The sequence below is a fragment of the Phoca vitulina genome, unplaced genomic scaffold (assembly GCF_004348235.1).
Source record: "Phoca vitulina isolate PV1807 unplaced genomic scaffold, GSC_HSeal_1.0 scaffold10, whole genome shotgun sequence".
Lineage (NCBI taxonomy): Eukaryota > Metazoa > Chordata > Mammalia > Carnivora > Phocidae > Phoca > Phoca vitulina.
The window spans coordinates 22633272-22650407 of NW_022589713.1; the positions used below are offsets into that span (position 1 = coordinate 22633272).

Sequence of the window (17136 nt, forward strand, 5' to 3'; positions counted from 1 at the left end):
GTCTCAAGGGCAGGTCAAAAGTTGGTTCCCCATACCTGGTGCCCACACAGGCAGTGGAACAGGAGCCCGCCTAAGCGCTTGCCTCCCAGGGCCTAGAGCATGTTGTGCACCGGGGCAGGCCCCGTACGGTCGGCATGACCCGTGCTCAGCTCCTGGTGACCCGGGGGCAGCCTGCCTAGGTGAGAGGCCTGTCAGGGCCCAGACCTGTGACAGGCCCTAGGGGCAAGGGAGAGAGAAGTTAGGTGCAGCCCCTGCCCTCCAGGGCACAGTTAGCAGGACAAGAGAACAAGGCCCCGGGTCAGGACGGGAAGAGGCAAGAGGGTGGAGACAGAGTGGGGGGGCAGGAAGGACGGGGCCAGGGGCTCATGCTGCATCTCCCCCTCTCTCCAGCTCTTCCGACGTGTGGCGTCAGCTCTGCCTGGAATGGAGAATGTCCAGGAGAAAAGCAAAGAAGGGAGTATCCTTTTCCTTTGATAAGTGAGTGAAAGATGTGCTGGAGAAGGCAATTTATCCATTGACGTATTCACTTAGTACTTTAGAACAGTGGGCGAGCCCACGCCTGGTCTCCAGCCCATCCTTCCCTGCTGAGGAGGATGGTGCGGGCCCTCCTCTGGACCGGGACAAGGCTGAACTCCAAGGGCTTTAAGACCTCGTCCAGTTCGAACAGTCTTAAGTTTCTATTTCCAAATCAGTGGGGGGTACCAGATGGATGTGAATGACCATGTGGGGCGGGGAGTGAGAAATAGTAACTGCCCATGTTCGCAGTGAGCATCACTTTGTATTTCACGGGTACCAGTAGACCCTCCACTGCATGGAAGGCTTCTGTACACCCAGAACACGGTTCAGCCTAGTCTCCATGAGCCCGTTTCCCCAACAGATACCTCCTCCCATGTCCTGCCCGCTCCCTGGGCCCGGCCCTGCACAGCCCCCGAGAGCCCACTGCTCTGTGGGACACGGTCTGCGGCCACTCGCACAGCCCGCCCCAAACCTCAGACCACACCCAAGCTGAAATGGAGGTTCCGAGAGGTAGTCTGATTGGCCCAGTGGGAAGGAAGGCAGTTGTTTGTTTATACTCTGCCATGTTACCAAAAAAATGTGTTCATGTATATATACACAAGAGAAAAACGTTATTTGTGTAGGTGTAGGGAAAATAAAAATAGGGAAAGTCAGAGAGAAAGTCATACTCAAAATATATGCCATGGCCAGAGTGGCAAGGAGGGAAAATGGGGTCTTTAGAAGCCTGGCCCTTTATAGTACGTAAAGCCAAAAAGAGTCTCCCCATAGTCCTTAAACAGGGGCCACGAAAACACCCGTAGGACGGCCGCAGCAGGCCCCACAGCAGCGCCCCCTGCACATCCACCCCGTCCGCCGCCCGGTGCCGCCCCACAGCGGGCCCACGGGGCACAGCAGCCTGGCTGGGCATTCTGAACCCGTTCCTCGGGTGGTTCTGACGGGTACTCCTCCCGCCCACAGTCCCCAGAGCACCCGTGGGAGGGGCTGGAGGCCTTTCCCGGGGCTGTGGCTTCCCCCCCGCAGCATCCTCGGAGTCTAAGTGACACACTCTGACTAGAACTCGAGGGGTCACCGTGGCAGCGACTGGCTAGGGCAAGGCCCCCCTAGGCCTGGGCTCAGACGTGGGAATCCATGCGTGGCCAGCAGGCTGTCCACTTCCAGTGCACTTGAGGATGGGACGGACTGCTGACAAGGCTGGGGCCCTGGTTACCAGGAAGGCTTCTGAGGAAGGGCCTGTTGTGCCTGTGTTTACGTGGTCATCCCACAGCCCAAGACCGGCTTTGTTTCGGGTGGGTGAGGGGGAGGGGTTGTGGGAAGAAGAGGGGTGGGAGCCGGTGACCCTGCATCCTTCCTCCCCAGGCCCAGCAAAGACCGGAGTCCCTAGGTATTTGTGCAAGGATGGAGCACCTGCACAGGGCAGCTGAGGGGTGCCCAGGGACAGGAGCCAGGGTGGCAGCTTCTTGGCAGTCATCTTCCTTAGCCCGGCCCCCTGCAGTGATCGACATCAAGCTGGACAAGCCCCAGGAGCCCCCAGCCAGCGAGGGAGGCTGCTCCTGCTAATGCAGCCTGCCCGGCCGGCTTCCTTTAACACTACTCGCTTGTTGTGTTGCTTCCTATTGGTTAGCTTCCTAAGGGGGGTGGGAAAGGAGCTTATCAGGATGGGAGGATTTTTCTTTTCTCTCTGTCTCTGGGAGTAGGGTGGGGTGGGGAGGGAGGCTGGGCATCAGGGATCACGTCACTCTTAACAGCTGTTACTTAAACAACTATTTTTTGGTTTGGTTGTAATATATTGTACTTTATTAAGATTGCCAAAAACTGTTAAAATTAAAAAAAAAAATTTAAATCATGTGTATACAACTTTTTGCCAGATAAAAATGTAGTCATTTTTATTTAAAATATGTGCTTTTTGTTTTTGTATATTTGTAAACTTACAGAGAACCTTTTCCACACACCTCCTCCTTCCTGCCGTCTTTGAATGGTTCATCACCTCTGCCCTCCTTCCACCCCAGCCCGATAAATTACAATTAATGGGGCAACTTAATTAGGCTCCAATCCCAGGCCCCACCCACCAAACAGGCCCTACCTGGCTAAATCAAACACTGAACAAAACAGCCTCTAAAGAGGCAGCTTTTAACTCTGTCCTCCTTCCGTGGCCGGAGTGGGACATCAGCCATGGCCCTGAGCTGAATTAAGGCCTTGTGGACGGCAGGGAGCCCAGCGGGAGGCCTTACTGGAATTACTCCGGCCTCTCCCTTCCCCTCCCTGACAAGCCTTGAAGGGGTGGAGGGCACTTGCCACAGGCAGCCTGTGTCCTCTGTGGCCCCCTCAGTGATTGGCAGAGCAAGAGGTCGTCGGAAGGAAGGACGGGGCGCTGTTGGCAACTATGGGCTTGTACAAGTAGATCTGTGGTTCATAGCCTTGGGGCACCATGTGTGTTTCTGAAGACGTTCTAACCAACCTTCCCAGCGGTCAGCACCCATGTCTGGGTTGAATCTAAGGGAAGGGCCAAAAGAAACTCAGTGTGTGCTGCCCTGAAGCCCTCGTCCTTACACAACAGGGAAGCTAGAGCCTGTATCACACGGTGTTTGTGACTGGGGAAGGGGGGTCGACCGCAGTACCGCCACCTTGAAGACTCATGTTCAGATCCTCGGTTGCTAATACTGTTGAGTGCTGTTCTGGAAAAGCTGACTTGCCCCACCGGCATCATGCAGTTGTAATCATTGTGCACGTACCTTTGAGGATATTGTAGCAGCGCTCTGGTTGCCTGAGGGTGCTGCTGACGTGGGGTCTCCAGAAGGCTGCCCAGAGAGAGCCATCCTTGCCATTTCGACTCCTTTCTGAGAAGGGCTTAGTCCTGAGGGCCTGTAAAGCCTCTGAAGAGAATTCTAAGTGATGCAACCCATGGGGTCGCATTCCAAATAGACCCAGACTTACTGAACAGAGCCTGCATAGAGCCAGGCAGTAGGCAGCAACTCTGGCCAAAAACGGTAAACCCTGCCCTCCAAGCTGGCATTGTCTCTGCCTCCAGACTGCTGTCGAGCGTGTCCTAGGTGAGCTAAATGACCATCTGGGAGTGGGTGGGGTGGGGTGGGATTCCTCCACAAAGCAGGACTCCAACAAGTTATTGCAGTGAATTTTGGAACTTCTCAGAAACTAATCCAAAATGGCAGCCAATAAGTAGACAGGATTCACTGGTATTTGTCCAGTGGGCCTGTCACACTCTCTCAGCTTAAGGAGACTGTATGTCAGAGCTGTTGTTTAGAGAGGAATTTATCTTCAGGTGAAGAAGAGAGGAAGCAGGATTCTCACTGAGCTCCTCTTCCAGAAGGCAAAGACTGATGTACGAACGTAATTCCAGTGTCATGTGTTTAGTTTTTATATGTGTGTACATAATTATATATAGAGATAGACTTGTGTATACACCTTCCACACACATTCTCACAGATACACGTGCTCAATGTATATTCTTGTTTTTCCTGCTCTCAAGTTGGAACTTGCATTGTGATAACAGTTTTGGAAATTCAAAAGTACTGCAACGTGTTGAAATAAGAAATACTTAATATTGTCAAAAAACTTGTGATTGTCTTGCCATCAATAAACTAATGCATAGATGTGTTCAACTACAGGCAAAAATAGCCATGGGAATATGTGCACCATTTCTCTCTATACTTATATGCATCGGTGTGCATGCCCATGTGGGCCAGTCCCTCCCACCATGGCACCCCCGCCCCCAAGTGGTGCTTGTTGGAAGAGTGCTTACTTACCTCGTGAGAATTTATAGGAGTCCACGTTACAACGTCCGGCCTGGTTGGCAGTGAGGCCCGTTGCTTTTGGCCTCTGGGACAGCCCCATTTGCTGGGATCTGCATTGGGTCCCAGTGAATGAATGTATGGTGGATTCTCATTTTCTTGGTACTAAAGAGTAGCTTTTCTTAAACATTCCTGTAAAAACAAAGGAGAAACTCCATTCCCTTCTCATGTGCACACATAGTTAGGGCACCACGAACACTTTTTTCCATCACAGCCTAGGAGCAGTGAGAGATGCGGTAGATGTCACATGGCTTGATGTGGCCTCGGTGAGCCCTGCCTTCCTAGCATGTACACAAGGTCCTCTCTTGAGTCCAGGTTCTCCCCAGCCCTGCGGGCTTGAGGCGAGGGCAGTTGTCTCCTCTTGCCCTCCCGTCTTAGTGGTGCCACACCATTCCATGACCCTCCTTCTCTCGGGCCTGATTCCCACCCCTCACTTCCTGGTCTGTTGAGGTAGCCAGATCTCTTGCACAGAAGTGGGTTGGTTCCTTGGCTCTCATTTTGAGCAGGTGCCATCACTGTTCTCTTGCTTGTAGGTAGTATCTTGACTTGGGAGTTAAGGTTCAGTAATAAAATGATCAGGTTCCCTTGAAGAAGAGGGGATGAAATTGCCTCCACATCCCCAGCGAGTGTGACATCCCAGCCAAATCCAGATGGGCTAGCCTGAGGCAAAGCCATCGTTCGGTCCCCTCCCTAAGGAGATGGCCAGAGTCCTCTTCAGGCCCTTTTTCTTTTTTTTTGGGGGGGGGGGGTGTCTCAAAAGCTGTCAGTAAAGCTCCTATTCCACAGGCATCTGAAAAACAGCGTAAGATGCAGGAGCAGCTAGCGTGTTTAGAAATGCACACACGTGCCAGAGTGAGGGTGTGAGAAGTGCAGCGTAGAGTCTGCGTCAGCAAGCTGGGCTGTTGTGAGCGAGTCCCTCTAGGTCAGAGGCCTCTCTGCCATCACTGTCACCACTCTATTCTGTCCGCATGCTCCCGGGTCTGAGGGGCAAGGCCAGGTGGTTCAAGAGTCTCAGGCAACAGAAACAAGAACGAAAACGGCAGCAGCTAAGCGTACAGACTATACGAGTGCAGCGTCTCCGGCCTCTCGACGGCAAGCCGGCGCTGGGAGCCCCTGCCCTCAAGGACCAGCTGTGACAGAACGGCGCCGCTGGCTTCGGTGTCCTGCAGGCACAGCAGCCTCATTCCTTCACACGGCAGAAGGCAGGTGAGGGTGTCAGGATGTGAGGACAGGTAGCCAGGGACCGAGTCCCATCCGAGCCACGTGAGGGGCAGCCGAGCAGAGAAGTTTTTGTGCGTCAACCAAGCAGGGCTGTATGCTCACTAATTTCCAAACTACCTCTCCCCCGAGCATGTGCGGCATCGCCCTCTAGCTACGGCAGCAGGACGCGGCGGTCTCGGAGGCAGAGAAGGGCCACTTGCTTCTGGTCACCCAGCGAGCCAGAAGCGGTCAGAGCCAAGGTGTTTCCATTCTTCATCCATCGCCAACCTGGGTGTGCAGATGTGACCGTGCACTTGCACGTAAAGGGCTGCCGGGCACGGGTGCTCCTCAGACCACCTCTGCTGAGGACTCTGGCCAGCGTAGCTGAGTGAGCTGGGAAAGAACGCATGTCCATTTCACGCTCCTCCATTGCCAAGAAGGGCCAGTCCCCAAGTCCACTCTGATTGTCAATGGGCACCCACAGACCAGGGCACCCTTTTGAGTTTTTGTTTGAAATGAACTATCTAGGTGTTCCAAAACCTTGGGCTCTCATGTGTAAACTCTCCGGCGCCAGATCCCTGCGTGGCTGACACTCCCCGCAGGGCATGGCTTATCCTTGCAGTGGGGTTTGGAAACTTCCTCCCAGTGGGAAGCCTCCAGACGCGGAAGGCCAGCTTGCATCGTGTGGTGTGTCAGCTTGTCCCCTCACTTACCTGCACCCATCCCCCTGAAAGTGGTTGGCCATGAGGAGCACAGAGGGTGGCATTTCCATCGTTTACTGGCTCAGCAGGCATAAATGGCCACATTGACTTTACATAAAACTGTGTAAAATGTGGAAGACTCAGCATGTTGAGCGAACAATAAACTGTCCTGATTCTCAACACAAAACATCTTGTCCAGTGTTTCTAAGTGGTGCAGTCACATATGGGGGGCCGGGGGAGGGGGGAGGGCTGCGCAAAAACAGATTTCCTCGTGTGCCTGCTCCACAAACCGTCATCCCACGTCTGGGGGCTAGGCCTGCCACCCAGAGCCCTTTGCTTCCTCCTCTTCACCTGGGCCCTCCACAGCCTCAGACACACTGATGAGGTGAAAGGGTCACTCATTTCCATCACTCTGCCTAAAGGCTCATGGAGAGGGAAGCCCCAGGCCGAACTGAGACTCAGGGCTGTGTGATAACTTCTGTCATCCCTGGTCTCCACTTGCCATGGCTGGGGTTTTGAAGGGTGGGTGCGGGGACTGAATCTCTCTCCCTTCTGGTGATCTCCAGAAAGCCATTTAAAGAATTTAAGGTGCACCATAATCATCCTCCAGGTGACACCAAGCAGCCACATACCACCTCCTGCTTCTCCCCACACTAATTAGAGAACATCCCTGAGAGGCCCCTTCAGGTGTCAGTCATCTCCAGACTCAAAGATGCCCTGAAGGCCTGGACAGTTGTGGGACCAATCCAGAGAGGACACAAAGGCCAAGAACAGGCCCAGAACTGCTCTGGCCTGAGAATGCTGGGAATCCTGGAGCTACGGAGTAAGCCAAGTTCACCAGGTCTCATTCTTCGAGTTCAACTTCACTACATATCTTTCCCCTTCAAAGGTTCTAAAGTTTCTGGAACACCCCCCATCTGCCACCTCTAAATTAGGAGGGACAGGAAATAGATGTTCTGCCCACTAAGCCTAACTTCTCCGGCTGCCAGATGTAAAATGAGGTAGAGGAGGTCCAGGGGATGTCAAGGGGCAGAGGCCTGACAGCCCAAGTGCACACACTCGTACAAACCAGACTGAAGCCAGAGGCAAGCTGTTCCAAGCCCACAACCATTTCCCAAGATTACCGTGCTCAGGATGACAGGACTTGAGACAGCAAGGGGAGGGCATAACGTAGGACACAGCATTGATACACACAACCCTCCAGCAGCCCCAGCCCTTGCCAGAAGAACAGAGCCCCCTGGGATTCCCCAGACACGAACGTGAAGATGACAGAGGGTTGGTGAATGACCTGTCCAACGTGCCCCGCGTGGCACTGAGGGATGCTGCTCAAGGGGGGTTTCCTTATCACTGTAGCTGCGTTTGTGTCCAGTGAGCAAGAGTGGAGAAAGGGGCTTTGATAATCCTATGCTAACCTCAAATTCAGAAATGCCGAAGTAAGTATGCCGATATACAAATATACCAAAAATACCACAAAAACACACATTTCAGTTGAACACAATCATCTTAAGTCAACGGAACACTAAGTGCCTCACACGTACCAGGACCCCAGGGGGACACTGGGATCCCAGGAGGCACTGAGACAGAAGCCACGGGAAAAGGTAAGTGGCACGCCCCACTAACAACAGCTGTTGTTGACTCGGACCCCAGCAAATGGGCAGGTGCCTGGCAGTGGAGGGACTACCAAGGCCTCAGAACCCTTGGCAAAGGGCTTGGAAAAAAAGCTGGAACAAACAGTATGGCCAGCACCCCGACCCCTCATTCTGCACGCGTGCTCCATACCCTGTGGAAGACGCCATTCCAGAAGCAGTGGCGTGCCCAGGGCACATTCATCGCAGCCACCTCCCTATAATGGCACCTCTCCCTTAGCAAGGAACGGGGTCATTCGTATCAGGTGGCCCGTGAGCAAGTGGCAGGACCCATACACACCCAGTGGCCCAGACACCGTTGTGTGCCCAAAGAGCTGGTGCAGGCCACAACAGTCTCATCTATGACCCACAGCTGTGCCTTGTCTGCCAGTCCCCATGACTGATCTCTCCCCATTCTGGCCACACTTGCCTCCCATCTCATGGAGAAATGGGACTACTTTGACTGAAGGACCTCAGGGCCACAAGAGAATACCAACAGACTAGAGAACACACAGGACCTCTCGAAACCCCTTCCCAGCACCCAAGGACTGGTCACCATGATCTCATCCTGGCCCAAACGCACAAGAATGGGATGACTAGCGGTGGAATAGGAAGCAGGATGAGAGCGTCCGGGAGGGACTCTCACCTGCTTGCTTGCTTCATACCCTGTGCGAAAAACTAAACAGGGCGTGTGGCCCAAAAGACTTAAAAACCAAGCCTACTGAAGGCACATGTGATACTCCAGGGCAGGTGACTTCGGAGGGTGCTCCTAGGAGTCCCATGTGCCTGGTACAGGACACACTGAGCATGCAGACTCGAGACCACACCAGATCTGCCACTGAGTTCAATGTTTAGGAGCAGGGTCCTCAGAACAGCTGTCTGACGGGCATCACAGATCATTCTGATGCACACCAGCGTCTGAGAATCACTGTTTGAGAGAGAACTTCACTTTTCTGGTGTATTGCTTCCCCCAGGAAACAATTTATTAACCAGAAAAAATCAAAACGAAGCTAAGAGAACACATGCCTCTTAACAGAAGTGTCAAGCCACTGATTTTTATTCAATGAGCACCTACTGTGATTATGTGAATGTGTCACATTCATCACATTCTCTGTTGATTTCTGATTCATTATTCTTACCTGTCCCCTTGAATTACTGCTGGCTAATAAGGAAAGGACAAAAACTAAGAATCCAAAGGACAGTAAGAACACGAGCAGCAATGAGGCTTTCGAATAAGAACTCTGCCAGGGTCAAGGCTCAATGTCTTCTCCATTTCCGCCTGCACTTCCTCCACAGGCGAGCAGCAAGGCGTATGATCGAGGGCTGGGGGCTGGAGGGCTCTCGAGCTGAGCTAGGATGACCCACAGGAAGGGGGGGGAAGGCAGAGGCTTGGGCTGTAGTGCACACACACGGGGACCACACTCCCTGGGATGTTTTCGGCTCCATGCTTCTATTCTTTGACTCTCACAGCCAGGTGAAGTGCCCATGCCACCCGCTGAGCACGCTGAGCACCCCGAGCACCTCTCCTGTCATGGCTCTGACCACACTGTTCTGGGACTAGCTTCTCCCTCACCCACAGCTACCCTTGTCCCCTCTGAAGCTTCAGTGGGGCTTGTCCCTGAGTGGGTGAAGTAGGGACAGCAGTTTGTTCCTGCGTACGCTGCAATCTTCAGGCCCTGCACTCTAACACAGGCTCCCAGTTGTACTCACTCTACCATTCCATTCAATTGCTTTGAGCCAGACAGGTTGTTTTATTTACTAAGTAACACATGAATAATTTATAAAAGCCATAAAAGAGCCAACATTCAAGAAGACAACAAAGAACATCACTTTGAAAAAGCTGACTTTTCTTTCAACCACCAGTGAATATACACTTTAAAAAACTATGGAGAACTTTTTTCATTCACACGTGTTCCGTAACATTCTAGCTCTCAGTACAAAATAGGGGCTGGTCAAACAGCATAGGAACGTAGCCCAGGAGCCCTCAGCCATCCAAAAACTCACAACAGCTTCTAAATCTTCATATACTCCTCAATTAAGGGAAATCACGAGACCACACTAGACCCTTGGCATGTGTGGTGTAGCATTCATAGTTCTATCATCTGGGAATGACTCCAAGGGTTCAGGGCATGTTTTTGAAACCTAAGTACTATGAGGCTGGAGTGTGGACAAGTCACCAAGCTGATGAAGAACAGACCCGCTGTCAACACAGCCTTGCTGTTTCCTACCTGTCTTCGCATGTCGGGACACTGCACTGTAACTACACCCACACCTCTGAGAATTCACAAAGGACTAGAGGATGGACTGCCCACGAATGTCAAGGGCAAATGGAATCAACTGGTTCCATACACAGACAGGTTTGTTTTCAGGAAAAGGGACTAACACACAGAAGCAGAGGATGAGAAACTTTTCAGATGATAACCATACTCTCATGATAATATCCTCTCCATGCAGATCCACTTGTTATGGTCACAAAGACCTTAACCCTAGGTCAAGCATTCACTAAAGGGCCAAGACCTAAACCTTAACCAAGGGAAGACACAGAGGCAGGTAAGTGACTAGAAAGCACTGAGGGAGAACTAAACTTAAAAACAAAAATTCCAAGTTACTTTCAACAACAATTTGTTTCCAGAACAAGAAAATGTTTCTAATTACATTTTGTACCCCTTCTTTATCAACTCCAGGCTACCACACTGTTTTCCAAAACTGTCAGTCACACACATACACACACACACACACACACACACACACACACTCTCTCTCTCTCCTGTCCTGAGCTCTGGCCCCGCCCCTCAGGCGATTTTAGCCAGCCATTTCTCCAGGTCCTGGATGTCCACGGAGCCAGCGTCCCCTCTTCCGCCCTTGGCACTGCACTCCACGAACTCCACTTTGAGGGGCAACTGCGAGAACTCAAATTCTTTGCCTTTCTTTCCCAGCTGAGTAGGGGCAGTGCTGGAACTGTCCAGTGTGCTGGGGGCAGCGGAACGGGTGACTCGTAAAGTGTTGCTATGAGACAAAAGAAAAACGAGTCAGAAAGGAGAGGAGTAACTTTTATATAACAACTAAAAGCCTTTAGGAAGCCACACTCTTTCCTAAACATTTCAGCACTCATAACATAAAACTGTGAATTATGCTATGAAGACTGTTGACTAATCCTTTGCATTCATAGATTGCTCTCAGACAGGAGAGACGGGGGTCTAGCCGGACTTGGCTTGACAAGAGCAGCTTAATCATGTGCCCAGGTCACACCAACCACCTCTCAGCCCAGGGCCCCCCTTATCCCCTTCCACTAGGATCATCAGCATGATGCCATTTTTGAACATATTTTTTAAATACATGCTATAAGTGTTACAATAACTTAAGTCTCTGAAAGTTAAGTGTGGGAAAATGCAGTATTTATATTTATCACGAGTCTACGTGGATACAGAGCTTAGTAAAACCACAAACTCCAGATTCTCATATCGGGTTTGGGCACAATTACTACTCCAACCTCTTTACCCATGAAAACCTTCCCAATTTAAGTTGTCTTACTGCCACCTGCTGGCCCCAAGAAAGAGTGCACAGCAATGCTCATGTGTCTACTTTTCCCACCCCTTTTCTGCTATCCAGAAGCAGTGGATGTGCTCTCAATGTGCTTCCTTACAAAATAAAGCATTTCTTGGAGCTGTAAGACTGCATGAAAATTCGTGAAGAATCTGCAGGAAAAACTCATATCTTGTTTAGAAAGAAACACGCACACATGGAAAAAGTATTTTAAAAAACAATTAATATAAAATTCTAGATACCAAATTCAAGATATTGGGGAGGAGCCCCTAAGGCCTTCTAAGCAAGGTGGTGGGTCCATGGGTATTCATTTTAATATTCTTTAAATTCAATATAAAGGGGCACCTGGGTGTCTCAGTCGTTAAGCATCTGCCTTTGGCTCAGCTCATGATCCCAGGGTCCTGGGATCGAGCCCCACATCGGGCTCCCTGCTCCGAGGGAAGCCTGCTTCTCCCTCTCCCACTCCCCCTGCTTGTGTTCCCTCTCTTGCTGTGTCTCTCTGTCAAATAAATAAAATCTAAAAACAAAAAAAATGAATATATGTGTCATATGTATCCCTTTATATGTAAGATATTTTACAATAAAAAAAACTTAAAAAGGAAAAAAGGCCAAACATAACATGTACTCAGCTCTTGCCATAAGGCCATGTGAACATATGTTAGCCTTGTTATTCAGAAGACTATAAAATGCTTCAAAGCTGATAGGGCTAATTCTCACAAACACAGGATTAATCTAAAATCAGACTCCTGGGGCACCTGGCTGGCTCAGTCGGAGGAGGGTGCAACTCTTGATCTTGGGGTCATGAGTTTGAGCCCCACATTGGGTGTAGCGATTACTAACAAAAATAAACTTTTAAAAATAAAATAAAATCTGACTCTTAATTTAACTGATACTCACGCAGCAACTTTTTTTTTTTTAAAGATTTTATTTATTTATTTATTTGACAGAGAGAGAGAGAGAGAGCGCGCGTGAGAGGGAACACAAGCAGGGGGAGTGGGAGAGGGAGAAGCAGGCTTCCCGCTGAGCACGGAGCCCGATGTGGGGCTCGATCCCAGAACTCTGGGACCATGACCTGAGCCGAAGGCAGTCGCTTAACCAACTGAGCCACCCAGGCGCCCCTCACCTAGCAACTTTTAACATTTTACTTCGCTACCTTATAATATAGCATTTCCATCTGTATTGCTTTTCTATGGCTCTTTAGAGTGAAAAGCAAATGGACTAAGGAAAAGACATGTTTTGAACACAGGAATACATAGACTATACTGCTAAAAAGAAAAAAACAAAATGGATACACAAGTATCATGATCACTTTTTCCCCCAATTCCCAACAATTGCAACAGAATTTCTAGAAAAACCAAATCATCTAAGTTGTTCTAATTTCCTTAGCCTAACAACAAGCAATTTATAGTCTCAAGAGAGTAACCATCAGGAGTAAGGGAAAAATGATAAACATTCATTCAGAAGGGACAGAAGCCACTGACACTGACATCAGCAAGATGGCAGAATAGGAGTTTCCAGCACAAGTCTTGTCACAGAACCATCAATTTGAATAACCACCCATGCACGAGAGAGAAGGAATCCAGGTCCAAGATTACGGCACCTGGGTGTTATACAGAAATAAGAAAGGATGCATTGAAAGAAAATAGGAAGGACAGTTTCACATGACCCACATTACTTTTCCTGCGAGCATGGAGAGATATGCTTCACTTGGGGGGAAGGACAGTGAAGTAAACACTCATTATGCCACAGAATCCAGCACCAGGCTGGTCCCCATGGCCCCAGCCCACTCCTATGGGCCCAAGCTCCAGGACCACCCCCCCAGTGGACCCCAGCACCAGGCCTGCCCCAGTAGACACAGGCACCTGGCCAGGCTACCCAAGTGGACCCTGGTGCCGGGCCCACTTCCATGAACCCAGGCAGTAGGCCCACACACCCATGGACCGAGGAGCCAAGCCAGTCTGCCCAAGCACTCCAGCAGCAAGCCCATCAAAGGAACAAAATAAAGCACCAATAACTGACCTTAAAGAAATGGAGATCTATGAAATGCATGACAAAGAATTCAAAATAATCATTTGAAAGTTCACTGAGCTATAAAAGAGAATAGACAACTCAACAAAATGAGAAAAGTAATATATGAATAAAAATGAGAAGTTCGGGACGCCTGGCTGGCTCAGTTGGTAGAGCATGAGACTCTTGATCTCAGGTTCGTGAGTTCAAGTCCAACATTGGGCATGGAGCCTACTTAAAAAAAAAAAAAAAAATGAGAAGCTCAACAAAGAGAAGCCATAAAAAGTTTTTATGCTACTCTAGAGCTAAAGAACACAATGACTGATGTGAAAAATTCAGAGATCTTTAACAGCAGACTTGATCAAGCAGAAGAATCAGAGAGCCTGAAGGCAGGTAATTTGAAGTTACCCAATGAGAACGAAAAGAAAAAAAGAGTAAAAAGAGACTACATAACTTATAAGACATCATTAAAGGAAGCAAGTACATGCATTATGGCAGTCCCAAAAGGAGCAGAGAAAGACAAACAGCAAGCTTATTTATAAAGAAATAATACAGAAAAACTCTAAATCTAGAAAGGGAAATGAACATCTAGATCCATTAAGCTTGGGAACCCCAAACAGATTAAACATAAAGAGAGCTTCACCAAGACACATTATAATCAAATTGACAAAAAGTCAAAGACAAAGAGAATTTTGAAAGCAGCAAGAGGAAAGCCAATGGTCGCAAACAAGGGAAACCCCATAAGACTAAATTTCTTAGCCTTGGCAGAAACTCTGTATGCCAGTACAGAGTGGAATGATATTCAAAGTACTGAAAGAAAAAACTGCCACCAACAATACTGTACCCAGCAAAACTGTCCATCAGACATAAAGGAGAAAAAATTTCCCAGACACACAAAATCTGAGGGAATTCATAACCACTAGACCTGCCTTGCAAGAAATGCTAAAGGCAGTTCTTCAAGGTGAAACAAAAGGACACTAACTAACAACATGAAAACATATGAAAGTATAAAACTCACTATAATAGTAAGAGTATATTCAAATTCAGAATACTCTAATACTCTAATGGTGACACATAAATCACTTAACCCTAGCATAAAAGCTACAGACGAAAGTATTAAAGATAACTATGACTACAATAATTTATTAATGGATATACAATATAAAAATGTGAATTGTGGATAAAAATGTGAATTGTGGAATCAATAGTATAAATGAAGGGGACAAAGTTAATGTGTACAATTTTTGTATGCAGTGGAAGCTGTTACCAGCTTAAAATAAGATTACCAATACTATGTTTTACAAAATTCTCATTGTAATCACAAAGAAAAAACCTATAGTAGATACACAAAATAAAAAGAAAAAAATCAGAGCATAACACCACAAACAAATCATTAAAGAAAGAGAAGAAAGGGACAAAGGAATTATAAAACAGAAGACAATCAACAAAACAGAATAAGTCCTTACCTATCAGTAATTACTTTAAATGTAGATGGTTTAAATTCTCTAATCAAAACAGAGTGGATGAATATATTAAAAAAAAAGACTGAACTATATGCTGTCTCCAGGAGACACACTTTATATTTAAGTTTTAAGTAAAGGGATAGAAAAAGATATTCCATGCAAATGATAACCAAAAGGGCAAGGCTGGCTATACCTATTTCATCAAAACAGGCTTTAAGTCAAAAATTGTCACAAGAGACAAAGAAAGTCATTATATAATAATAAAGGGGTCAATTCATGAAGAGGATATAATAATTGTAACCATATATGCACCTAACATTAGTGAATCTAAATACATACAGCAAATATTAATAGAACTGAAGAGAGAAATAGATATCAATACAATAATAGCAGGGGATTTCAATACCACACTTCCAACAATGAACAGATCATCTAGACAAAAAAATCAATAAGAAAACAACATATTTGAACAAGACTATACATAAAATATTCCTAACAGACAAATACAGAACACTCCATCCAACAATTGCAGAATGCATTCTTTTTAAGTGTACATAGAAGTCTCCAGGATAGATAACATGTTAGGCCACAAAACAAGTCAACAAATTTAAGAAGACTGAAATCACATCATGTATCTTTTCTGACCACAATGGTATGAACCTAGAAATCAGTAACAGAAGGAATATTGGAAAATTCACAAATATGTGGGGAGTAAATAACACATTTCTGAACAACTAATAGATCAAGGAAGAATCCAAAAGCAAATAAAAAAATATTGAAACAAATGAAAATGGAAACCCAACACACCAAAACTTACAGGATGCAGCAAAAGGCAGTTCTGAGAGGGAAATTTATAGCAATAAATATCTATTCTAACAAAAAAAGAAAGATCTCAGATAAACAACCTAACTTGACACCTCCAGGACCTAGAAAAAGAACAAACTAACCCGAAAGCTAGCATAAGGAAGGAAAAAATAAACATCAGAGCAGAAACAAATGAAATACAGACTAGAAAATATCAATGAAACGAAGAGTTGTTTTTTTGAAAGATAAACAAAATGGACAAACCTTTAGCAAGGAGAAAGAGAGAAGACTAAAATTAATAAAATCAGAAATGAAAAGGGTAACATATCACAGAAATACAAAGGATAAGAGACTATTATTAACAAATTAGACAACCTAGAAGAAATGGATAAATTCCTAGAAACACACAACATACCAAAACTGAATCTTGAAAAAATAGAAAATCTGAACAGACCAATAATGAGGAAGGAGACTGAATCAGTAATCAAAAACCACCAGCAAAGAAAAGCCCAGGACCAGATGGCTCACTGGTGAATTCTACCAAACATTTAAAGAAGAATCAACCCCAATTCTTCTCAAACTCTTCCTAATTAAAGAGTAGGTAACACTCCCAAACTCATTTTACAAGGCCAGCATTACCCTGATATCCAAGCCAGACAAGGATACTACAAGAAATGTATAGGCCAATATACCTAATAAACACAGATATAAAAATCCTCAATAAAATACTGGCAAACCAAATCCAAAAGTACATATTAAATGGATTGTACACTATGATCAAACGGGATTTACTCAAGATGCAAAGATAGTTCAACATACACAAACCAATAGAAGTGATACACCACATTAACAGGATGAAGGATAAAAATCGTAATGATCATCTCAATAAAGAAAAATCACTTGACAAAAATCAACATCCTTTCACGATTAAAACTCAACAAAATAGGCACAGAAGGAATTTAGTTCAAAATAATAAGGGCCATATATGACAAGCCCACAGAAAATACCATATTCAACAATGAAAAGCTGAAAGCTTTTCCTCTAAGATCAAAACAAGGATGCCCACTCTCACCACTTCTATTCAGCATAGCACTGGAAGTCCTAAACAGAGCAATTAGGCAAAGAAAGAAAAAGCATGAAAATCCCAAAAGAAGTAAGATTATCTCTGTTCACAGATGACTTAATCTTATGTATATAAATCCCTAAAGACACCACCAAAAAAACCACAACTACTAAACAAATTTAGTAAAGTTGCAGGATACAAAATCAACATACAAAAATCAGTTATGTTTCTATACACTACTAATGAACTATCAGAGAAATTAAGAATTACCAATCCCATTCACAGTAGCATCAAAAATAAAATACTTAAGCATAAATGTAATGAAGTAGGCAAAAGATCTATACACTGAAAACTATAAGACATTCGTAAAGAAATTGAAGACATGAATAAAGGAAAAGATATCCCTTG

The 17136-nt window shown here is 46.7% G+C and overlaps 2 protein-coding genes across 2 annotated transcripts in view; one reads left to right on the forward strand and one right to left on the reverse strand.

Annotated features, from left to right (window-relative positions):
• The window catches only part of RAB6B (RAB6B, member RAS oncogene family), a 62261-nt gene extending 55851 nt beyond the window's left edge, over nucleotides 1-6410 (forward strand). Inside the window, exons 7-8 of the mRNA XM_032408670.1 lie at nucleotides 391-457; nucleotides 2009-6410. Of these exons, the coding sequence (XP_032264561.1) occupies nucleotides 391-457; nucleotides 2009-2073 (132 nt within the window). The 3' untranslated portion in view covers nucleotides 2074-6410. The remainder of the gene's footprint in view (nucleotides 1-390; nucleotides 458-2008) is intronic.
• A 2475-nt stretch (nucleotides 6411-8885) lies between these two features.
• The window catches only part of LOC116635020 (serotransferrin-like), a 56525-nt gene continuing 48274 nt past the window's right edge, over nucleotides 8886-17136 (reverse strand). The window contains 1 exon segment of the mRNA XM_032408671.1: nucleotides 8886-10854. Coding sequence (XP_032264562.1) covers nucleotides 10641-10854 — 214 coding nt within the window. The 3' untranslated portion in view covers nucleotides 8886-10640.